Genomic DNA, 11951 nt, shown 5'->3' with positions numbered 1-11951 from the left:
TGGTTAACAGTATAAAAATCCAATATTTTTTTTATGAATGAAGTGACTAACTGTAAATACAATAATTATAATTATAGCGGTTTTACTTCTGTAATATACACCCTATAAAAATGGAATATGTTTAACATTAAATTTTGAAGACGTAATGAATGTTGTATGGTTAAGTGTATTTACAGTGATGTCAGTAAAAACTATTTAGACAGATTGCATGTATTTTTCCTGTTTCATGTAAAACAGTTTAACTTGTGTAATATATCTAATCTATAAGAAATATAGTATGTCTAATATTATACTTTAGAAACATTATGAATGTTATATTGTAAGTGTAATTGGAGTGTTGTCAACAAAAGTTATTGTAAGAGAGAAATAAATCTTACATGATTTTTTTTTTGTTTCCTTAAGACAAACAAGTGCAAGTTTACAAAACAAAATATTTTAAAATTGTTGGTGCTAATTTTAACTGATAAGTATGTTGGGATATATCTATTATAATTATGGTGATTTTTTGGCTGCTGCAACACTTGTTTGTTTTCTTTTGGAATGTAAGAATTTTACTGTATGAATTTCCATCTGAATGCTATTTAGAACTCTTACCTAGTCATAAACTACGCTTTTGCAAAGTACATCTGTACTTCAAGGTATACAAATAACAACTAAAGTCCACCTTGTTTTCATAGTAATTTAAGTTATGATTTTGTTGTGTAGGCAGTATATTAAAACAGTATATTGTTTTAATATAATTTTGTTGTTAAAGCCAATACTTACTACACTTGCTAAAATTTTGACTCTCTACCAGTGGTGAAATGTTTTGGTTAGTAACTCTAATTTATGAATGTTGTAATTCTAATGTGTGTGTGTATGTGTGTATTTATTGGCTTGTTTTATTGAATAGCAGCAGCAAGTTAGTATACATGTATGTGATTCATATTTCAATTCAACCCACACTTTTTTTTGTTTTATTGAATCATCCTGGAAGTGGTAGTTTGTTTCATTTATTCTTACTTTAAAGTAGAAGTTGAATGATTGAATATTTTTCTTTTCTGGTGCTAAATGTTAATTTTAGTGTATTGCAAGAAAAGTTCCAGAAGCTTAAACTGTCCAGTAAAGTGTCGTTTTGATATGTATGTGACTCTCAAATTTGTGAAGTTGAAAAAATAATAGCATTAAGGAGAATATTTTACACTGAAAAATCTTACCAACATTTGTTGATTAATCACAAATTGTTATATAGGAAGAAGTATTTGGTATCAGTTGACAGTTGTTTTTTTATTTTTTTATAAATTAATTAAAAAATCATGTTCTGTTCTCATACACACAATAAAAAAACAAAGAATCAATATGGATAAGCCACATCTGTAAAAAATCTTTATACCTCATTTACCTGATACTTCAGGACTTCCACTGTCTTTACTTCAGGACAATAAGACTTGTTCTCCAGTGTCAGAGATTGTGTACTTAAAGGTTGTTAATAACTTTTATATTTTTTTTTAACTGCAGTTAATACAAAATTGTTTTGGTTTTTCTCAAACATAGGAAGATAAATATGCTTTACATTGTATGACCTTGAAAGGTTCCCACCCTTTTAAAGAGTTTTCTAAATTAGTAGAGTGTCATAAAATGCAGTACCACTGATACTATTATAATAAATAATTACTTTTACTGCATAATATATAGCTCGTATAAAAGCTTGATGTTGTAACGATGAATAAGTGCTGTTAAAAGTGATAAGTTTATATCGGTGAGTTATTTGGGATAGATGTCTTTATTTTGTTAAGAAGTTTATGATGTGTGTTTGTGTCTTGTGATGTTCTGAGTTATATTTTCTTATTGCATTTATTTACAAGTATATTCTAGTTTTAAAAAAAATATTTCACAGCAAATATTGCTTTTCTTTGAAGCTCGGATTGTGGTAAATAATTTACTTCAGTAATTAACATTTTACAGTAGTTGTTTACAGTAAATTAATACATGTTGTTCTGAGTTAATTTTTAAAGTTTGTTAATGTAGCTACGGTTTAATGTCAGTCAGAGCAGTCTAATAATTATAAGTTTAGCAGAGAAACAGACAAAAAGAAGAGAAAATGCACAGTTGTATTTTTGTTGAAAGATCTTAAAGCATGTTATTAGGAAGAAATTATGTATCAGAAAACATGAAAAACATTTTCATCTGTACGGAGAAATGTAACTTTTAAATTGTGTACTAAAAGTGTATTTAAAAATCTTTTGTAAAGTGGTCATATAAGATGTTTTATTTATCTAAACATAAACAGCTACTGTATGAATATTAGAACAAATTATATATATATAAACCAATCATTAACTACTTATTTCATGTTAGTCAGTATAACATAAACATAAGTGAAAGCCTGTTGTGAATCCTTTGGAAATATAGGAACAGCATACAGTTTGAGGTAATAATTAATGAGATATTTAAAATTATGTTTAAAAGAGTTATACTCTGTTCCTAATGAGTTCTAGAGTTTGTGTTCTTGAGATCAGATTTTCTAGCATCAAACTTGCAAAAGCACGAGATCAGAATTTGTTTTGTCAAATTGTATAAATTTCAGTAAAGTAATGCACTGAGCAGAGTTGTGAAAGTTTGTCTATTTAAAGAAAAAATGGGTATTGGAACCTAAATAAAGTTATTATTTATAAGGTAACATTTCACATGATTTGTCTCTCAAATTATGAAGGTAACAAAGTAATTCACATAGCAGATAAAAGAAGCTCAAGTTATCTTGGGCAGTTATGAAATTTGATACCTTAAAGTTTCTGGTAGCACAGACGAAGACATTCATTTATAGCACTGTGTTATATTCGAATTATTGATAAAATTTAAGTTCAAGGTATAAAAAAGTGATTCAGTTCTTAGTGAGAGTAGACAATACTGTATTGTTGCATGTTTATCTTCCTGTAACCAGACACCAAGTTTTTGTGTATAACTTGTTTTTACTAATGTGAACAGCAGGTGTTTTGGTTTTATTGTACTTAAAGAGATTTAAGATGCAGCAAAAGATTAAGAAAGGTAAATAAACTGCTACTTTGTCAAATACATTGGAGCATAAAAAAGGGTTTCAACAGCTATTTTGTTTAAAAGTACTAAAGCCAATTACATAACACATGAATACACAAAAAAATATAATTTTTCAGGCATACTCTGCTACTATATTAAAAGTGACAAAGAAAAAACTATTTTTTATGTACAGTGAAATATTTAACAAGGGTTTTATTTTTCATTGTGCCTAAAAATGTTTTTGTTTTTTTACTATTCACATGAAAGAAACTTGAGAAATGATGGACTTTTATCAGATCAAATTGATAAGTCACAAAGGAACTTCTAGAGATATATCTTAATTAGAAAAAAACAACCTGCAAAACATTTAATTACAAAAGAAATGGTTTACACAAAATTATTCTGTTTTCTTTTAATCATATCTCTTTGATTTCAAGGACAGAAAAAAAATGTTCAAATTTTCCAAGCTATAAATTTACTGAAGACTGACTCTAAAAGGTTTTAACCATGTGATAATCTCAAGGTTAGACCCAGGAACTCAGTCTGTACAGAACCTATAGGTTTGAGAATCTGATACATGGAAGGAAAGATGGAAACATTTCATTCAGATGTGTCAGTTTATTCTTTTATCATTTGTACATAGCCAGCCCTTGTGTAGTTTTGTGAAAAATTCTTAAACAATGAAACTTTCTAGGAATTTTAATAAATGGCTTGTTGCACAGTTTGATCACTTAGACAATGTATATTACTTGATAGAATTTTCAAGTATGTGGTTAATTTTTAACTGTTGAGTTATGTTCAAACAATAATTTTGAGAATGTAAGTTGAAGAAACCAGCAGTGACCTTCTTTTTAATATTTAGATAGTATTTTTTATTACTAAAAGGTGATTAAAGAAAGATTTTATTCATTACATAAAAACTCAACAAAGATTTCTCATTGACAGTAGCAAACTGTACCCCAGTGGTTAATCTATGGATAGGATCAAGATGATAAAAAATACAATATTTCAAAATAGAAATGAAGATTGGTAATGCTATCATCATTAAGCACTTCATGTTTACTATATCACATGACGTTCAATCATACATGGATAGATAAAGGTTGTGGAACTTACTTATTTATCGTGTTGTTCAGAGAGAAAGCAAATTTCAGGTTTTTCATACTTGAAACTTGGTGAGAAATTAGTTTTTCTGCTCAATTGTAGGGAGGGACAACATTTGTCATTTAATGCCCAGAACAGACTTCACATCCAGGATATAACTATTGTACATTATACAGCTGAACATTAGTAACATCTCAAAGATAAATTTTGAGAACAATAAGATTCTGGCCATGGTTTAGAATGTCTAGCAGAACTTACCTATTAACATATTGTTTGTATGTGTTCACAATATATTGTTCCTGTAACAATATGTGTCTCAAGTTCCCAGTAACATCACTCTTATGCCTTCCTTTGGTTTGTTAGAAACAACACTATTTTTTAAGTTCCTGGAAGCATTGAAACTGTTAGCTAACTCACAGCAATCAAAAGATATTTTTTCTCATCGTTTCCTGACTTTGGTTGTACAAAATAAAATGAGGTTGCAGGTATCAAACTGTAAAATATTTAGAAGAGCTAACTATTAATCAACTGTCTACTGCATAGTGTACTGGTACCTTGCATGAACAGAAAGATGAACATAATAAGAACTTTGAACGTGTTTACACCAGAAATATGTTGAGCTCAGTTAAGACATGGTACTTGGCCCTTACATGGTAATGCATAAAGTTCCGAGGCATATTCTTTGCAACACATTATGTTTGGCTCCTTTCTCTGTGCATGCCTAGATAATTATGAAGAAAGTACTCATACAAAGGGCAGGCAGCAGAAAGTGCTGATGATGTGTGAGCAACAAAAACCTATCTTTCTTTGCTTACCAGTAAATGTCTGTGTTGCTATTTCTGTTATGTGGTACTCTCAGACTGCCAACATACTTCCACTATATGTTTTATTCATTCTTATCACTTTTTTTGTATTCATGTTTACTCATCTGAAGAGTCAGCCTTATTTAAAGAACTAAGAATTGATGATAGTCATTGGACATGAATTAGCTACAACTATATTGATATGATTTGCTGTTCTAATGATTTTTGCAGCTTAGGCCTTTCAAAAAAAGATCTAGATGTGGAATGGTACACTTGGAACAACAACATTAGTGCCCAGATGTGAATGTTCTGTGAGCTAAATTTGTGGTACTCTCAGATAAACTGTTTTTCTCAGTAGATATGGTGTCTGCTAATAATGAGGTTTAACCAAAAAATATGGGGAGTAAATTAGTTTTAACTGAGATATAAAAAAAATGTCTCAGTGTTATAAGTACAGTGAAAGTAGTCTTTAGTTTTACACAAATCTTAATTAAAAATAAAAGTTTCACTGGATTTCAGTTGCAAGAGTAGACTATAATATCTTCCTCAATATCTGTTCCAGACTGAGAGAGCATGGCATTATATACAAGTATCTGTAATGCCATAACTTTCAGTTCACACACACTACACACATCACTCTTGGTTGTTGTAATAAATAAACTAAGGAAGTAGCATCCTCCAGGTGAATTTGAGTCACCAGTGGAAAAGTTTATTGGCAACCTGTGTGTTTTGTCTTACTACACAGTAATCTTTCTTATGAAAAAGTGGATGAGACTCCAAAACAAAATGACTTTGTACAATAGGTAGCAAAAGCTAAGAAGTAGTGATTATATTCCTTGACTAAATTTCCTCTGTTAAAATTATACACAAAAATTGAATGAATTTTAAAGTGATTCCTAGTACATAAGAGATGTTTTCCATTTCCTTTATGTTGGCATACTTCAGTTTCAGCTAAGTCATTTTTCTTTTCTGAATTAAAATTGTCTTCAGATGCAAGCAAGATTATGTTTATTTAGTAGACCTGTTTGCATCAATAGCTATATTGTTTCACCAGCTGGTTTTTCAGTTAAATATCCTAAAGTTACTACATAACCAACTAACCATGGTCAGAAAATGAAGTTTCTTGTTGATGGTAATCTGTAAGTTGTCATGAACTTGTTTCATGAGTTACTATGTCTTCTTCATTAGCATTCTGCATTCTCGCTGTGACTGTATAACAATCACTTGGAGTGTGTTATTATGACACCAGTTGCACCTACTAGAGAGACTTGATGGGCATGAACTCAGGAAATGCTGCAATGTTCCTTTTTTTTTTTAATCACAACTGGAGACACAACTCTGATGTGCCATCATACCAAACACTGAAGTTGGATAGTGAAGAGAGCAAATCATACATAGATTGTCAGAGGAGTGAAATTCTTAGTGGCTCTATATACTATACAAGATTTATATCTTGTTCATGCTCCCTGTTTTGCCGGGCCAACTGCTGTGGCGAATTCCTTTTCAGCTGGCACAAAAGACAATTGGTTGAAAATGTTAATGTAAGATGATCATACAAAAAACAATAATTTCTTTATATTGGTTACAAATATTTATGCAAAGTAATGTTCAAAAGTTTTGTATGTAGTCATAACTTGCATTACATAAGAAATGAAATTTCAGGAAGGGGAAGCTAAAGTTGTGAATTATTCAACCATAAATACATACACGTTCAGTGTCATGAGAGATGTGGGGGTTCAAACCTGAATGCATTTTTCCCTATACAGTGCTCTCCAGATGAGGTGGGGTGGATCTAAGAGTACATATGTCAGGTTTAGTGATAACCAGTTATAGGTAGACATACCTACAAATTGTTGTCAAATATTATACACACACACACACACACACATGCATGTATATAATAAAAAATCAAGAGAAGCTATTAATGCAGAGTTCTAAAAACTAATTTCTTGCTTACAAGGTACTTTCATTCATCAGTGCATCTTCATTACTTACCAAACAATTTGCTATATTTACTTGTGAAAAATTAGTTTATGTTCTAAAATATGTAAGATACGTAGGACTTTTGTTGTATTTTAGCTGTGTTAAAGATTCAGACTATTGACAAATATTTCAGAAACTTACCAGCACTTTACAAATTGTTATATTTTTATTGAACTAATCAAAAATTAAATTCCAATATAAAAAATAAAATAAATGCATCATGAGTGGTTCTTTGAAAAAAAATTTTACATGGAAAAAATACAAACTGGATTTGGATAAGACAAAACATCTTTCTTGTAAAATATATATATATATACCATTCTGGAGGTTCATTGTAACTTCAAGGTGCTAAATCCACCATTATGGATCATTTAAAAGTGACATCATGTGTTCAAATAACTGGTTAATCCAATTTAACATGTGGAATTAATAATAAATCACTGTTTTTTGTTGTTGTTCTTTTCAAAACTTGTAAAGCATTAAAAACCTGATGTTTTCAAGGCTTTATTTATGTTTGTGTCAACATGAAATAAAATTAATCTCCTTTGTCCATATCTGGTTCTCCTACTCACAGCTAAATTTGAATAAACCTTTGATTGCAGATAAAAAAATAAAAACTGGAAGTAATTTGCCACTATTTGTTTTCTTTACAAAATATTACACAAACAATTAGTGATGAAAATACTCAGTGATCATACAGGAGGTATCAAAATAAACTATACTAAAGGTACATAACATTAAAAATAAAACAGCATTAAGCAATCAATTAGAAATTATATAATATTTATTATACTTATCAAGCTGAATTAAGATATCTTGATGTTTCTTTCTTTGGCACAACATAGAATTACACGTGACAGAGAGAATTATTCTGGACGTAACAATTGTACTATGCAGTATACGTTAAACATGTTCAAAGTTTTAAATGCCTCTTTTGGAAAACGGGATATTTTTCATCATGTCTTTATATATCTACACATCATAGTTTTGTACAACCTTCTAGCCATCACACACTAGTGCTAATCTTAACACTATTAACTTTCTATTTTCAATGGAATAAGGCAAAACTTCTAAAGGCACTTATCTTGTTATACAAATAAAGGAAATTCAGTTAAAAGTTCAATTGATTCACAATTTCTGACTGATTGTTTTTAAGACATTCTTCTGGACGGATACAGTGCCCATTATGTAACACTTTATCAGCTAGGCACTGACAGCCAGGTACACATGGTTTAAAACACTGAGCTTCTAAGACACCAAATGGAACATCTTTGTTCGTGCATGTTCTTGGACAAGCAGGACCACACTCATCAAAAACCTGACCACTCTCAGAAGGGCAACTGATTGCTAGACATAAAAATCCAACATCAATATCACTGCATTAAAAACACCACCTCACATATGCTGTTAATTAATTAACAATGGGCTCAGTATAATATACAAGTTAAATATACTATAACTTGATACATTATGTGTATCTCCATAAAATTTGGAATTTTAGTAAAGACTGCAAGTTTTTCATACACAAAAAATCAGATTTTTTAACAAAAACTTTTTACTAAAGATTTGTTTGTGAAAATATTGAGTCTGTTATGTTACTAGTCCAAGTGCAAAGTGTTTTTCATGTTAAAAAACTATTCTTTGTCCTAAAAATCTCACATGTTTGTGAAATCTGTAAAACCTCCTAAATACATTTTAAATGCTTGTTTTCAGTAAAACTTTTTATTTTTTTCTGTTACTTTCTCTGCCCTAACTATATGGAGGTCTGTCAATTTTACTGACCTTGTAACCACCATAAAAAATTAGAAATAAATGTAAATTGTGTGTTTTTCATTCTAAAATGATTACAGATTATAACACAAAAATGTGAATATTTAGTCTAAATAGCTTAACTTTTATATATATTTGTTATTTTTATCATACAGACTTTCCAATCATGCCTAACTAACATTACAGAACTTTACACAGTTCTGGCTGTTATATAGTATTGATTAAAGAACATTTCACTAGATATTTAAATAAAAAATAAATAAAGAGAATGTTGAAATTTTCAAATAAAATTTCAATTATGTCCAGTTTCTTCTACCTATAATGTGTGGGCATTGTTCTGAAATGTGGCAAATTACACACAGAAAAAACTTATTTTCCAAAAATTAACATCAAGCCATGTAGTCATCAACTTATGAGTTGTTTTTCTAACAATCTCTGTGAATAACATGTTAAAGTTTATTATCAAAGCATAAAAAAAATGTTTTTTTCATGTGAGTGCCCTCAAACCTAGCACACTAATACTTGTAAACAACGTTAAGTAACTAACATTTTTACTGTTTGATGACATACTTCACAAATGCTATTTAGCTGACAACATTAAAGTGGACCCAACTCATATTCATTCTACTAAAACAAAATACAGTGATGGTATAATTTATAAAGCTAAGTTGTGACTATTATTTTTACGTACAAGTTTAATACATCAATAAATTAATCACAAAACTTAAACTCTGTCAAGAAAGTATTATAAAGAAGACAGTTTAACAAAGGCATTACTTTGGAATAGTACATTTCATTCCATACAAATTTGAGAGATTTTTTTTGGTTGGTATACTTTTAATGCATAACTACTTTGTTCCTACATGTTGACTCTGTGGTATTATCTAGTCTATCTGTACGTGTGGGACAGCCATGTTCAGAAAAGATGAATATTTTAAGTTTGTTCATGTTTCTTTTTTTTTTCCTTTGGCAGCCTTACTGAGATCATGTTGGACATGGCAGGCACATTTAATACCATTAACATTAATGGGAAGAGAAAAGCTTCATTTTAAAACACTTAGGCCTTACTACTTTGTTTGTTAAACCTCTTTATGTTTATATGCATTTCACATAACTTTTGTTAGATAATACTACACTGTTCTTATAAATACTGTATTTGTATGTTCTGTACGTTAACACTAAAATTGACCATAAAGCAATGAGTATTGAAGGAAATAAATGTAAACTGTCGATTTGTACATACCACATAGCCCAGAAGAACGCCAGTGTAGCACCACCCCAGCTTGGGAACATTCTTGAGAATAACTTGATAAAATGTCACATAAACAGTTGTCATTTTCACTACAGGCACACAGATCATAGATGCATGCAGCAAAGTATGGTTCTGGTGGAATCACCCTGTGGCATGGAGCGAACAGGTGGTCCTTGAATTAAATATTTGAAAATAATATATGTAAAATCACATTTTAAAAACACCACAAAGTTCTATGAAGCAAATTAAATGTTCTTCAAATATGAATATTCTGTGAAAAAGATTTGTAATTTACACTCGAGTGTAGCCATTCAGAAATCTTCATTTTTACAGTACAGACAACGTAGAAAAAACATCATTAAAACAAAGTCATCTCATCTACTTATTACACATTTTATCCAGTCAAAGAACTGAATCGTAACTTTCCAGGCTTATATTATCGGTGTTGTATGTAAAATGTAATTCAAAAATAAAATCGATAAACAAACAGTGGTAATAACCAAAAGTTTCAAATTATATGTAATGTTTTCTCACCATCACATGTAGTTTTTATACAAATAAATAGCAAACATTGCCTCCTACCTTTAAAACAGAACACTTGGAAATGGCAGTTCGTCTAGAATGATATCCCCCTTCACTGCAAGGGTCAATGTTAAATGCATCTTTACACGTAGATAACTGATAACCTGGACTCTAAAATAATGTACTGAAATCACTGAATTACATTGTGGATACAAACATATTGAAACAATCTGTGATTTAAATAAAAAACTAAAAATATTCTGCATTAGAAACTTGAGCTTATTAATGTTATGCTGCAACATGGTTCCTGTTCTACTGTATAACTCTAAAGCTAAAGATGGTTTTTCAAATGATCCTTTATATCTAATAGCAACCTGCTGTTATACGTGCATAAAAGTGTCAGATGTAAAAGACTGCTTGGTGTAGGTAATATTAATTAATTTATTTTGTGAGTTAATTTGCAGCAACCACACAAGAAAACAGTGTGTAGGAAGAGAGACAAAAGTAAAACCCAGTGAAAGAAAGTTAGAAAAGATAAAGTTAAAACATCGTTGGAGTGAATGGTTGATACGTTAAAGTATGATACACAGTTTTCTGACATTTTAGGAAAATAATTTCCCTCATCAAATAGACCTGCCTGCATGGACTTTGACAAAAAACAGACAATTATTTGGCAGTAGGCCTAAATATGAAAAAGCAGAAAAGTATTCAAAGTTCAGAATACAAAATTCTAAAGCACCTTAATTAACCTACTTTTTGTATATGCATTTATGTTTGTTGAATATATTATTTTAAAACAAGTGGAGTGTGTGCTGTTCTCTTATCATCCACTTTATTTCCAACAAGTCACAGACACCTATTACAGAAGAATCCTTAGCCAAACACATCCACATACTCACTTTAAAATATATGCCACTAAAAAATAAGTTTTTTGACAAGAAGAAAATTAAAGCTTTCTATAGAAATTGTGTTAACTGTTAAAAATGTAACAGTTTAACATCTGTATTTTGATAATTAAATATTCGAGATTTAAGTGGTTGCTACATGATTTGCTGTTAAGATGGTTTAATTCATATAAAACTATTATTGCTCTCTTGTTTGATTTTAATGTCTATTACTATTTATGTATTTATTTTATTTATTTAATATTTTTATTCGCTTATTGTTTTTAACATTTAATATTAATGTATTTATTTTATTTTTTATGTCTATTTTTATGACTTGTGACTCTAAACCATTCAGCATAACTTTAAATACATCTCATATTGTTAAAGTTTTTTTTTTTTTTAAATATATATAGCCTGTGACATTCATAAACCCTGGAAAATGGCATAAGAAAAAATATCAGGTAGAATAAATAAACATTTATCTGAATATGTTCAGATGAATGTTGAAAACGGTGTTGTGATGTTTGAGTTACTTGTAAAGATACTTACTTAAGATGCTTGTTTTTACAGACTAAAAATTTATATGGTCTTTATTACAATAATTCATTTCCAGTTTTA

At 29.7% G+C, this 11951-nt stretch overlaps 1 protein-coding gene across 1 annotated transcript in view; it reads right to left on the bottom strand.

Moving 5' to 3' along the window:
- Positions 1-7666: 7666 nt before the first annotated feature.
- Positions 7667-11951, bottom strand: part of LOC143235197 (kielin/chordin-like protein) — a 114537-nt gene continuing 110252 nt past the window's right edge. Inside the window, 3 exon segments of the mRNA XM_076473127.1 lie at positions 7667-8249; positions 9916-10096; positions 10507-10617. Of these exon segments, the coding sequence (XP_076329242.1) occupies positions 8014-8249; positions 9916-10096; positions 10507-10617 (528 nt within the window). The 3' untranslated portion in view covers positions 7667-8013.

This window comes from Tachypleus tridentatus, chromosome 12 (genome assembly GCF_004210375.1).
Source record: "Tachypleus tridentatus isolate NWPU-2018 chromosome 12, ASM421037v1, whole genome shotgun sequence".
NCBI lineage: Eukaryota > Metazoa > Arthropoda > Merostomata > Xiphosura > Limulidae > Tachypleus > Tachypleus tridentatus.
This window is presented reverse-complemented; position numbering and strand designations above follow the sequence as displayed.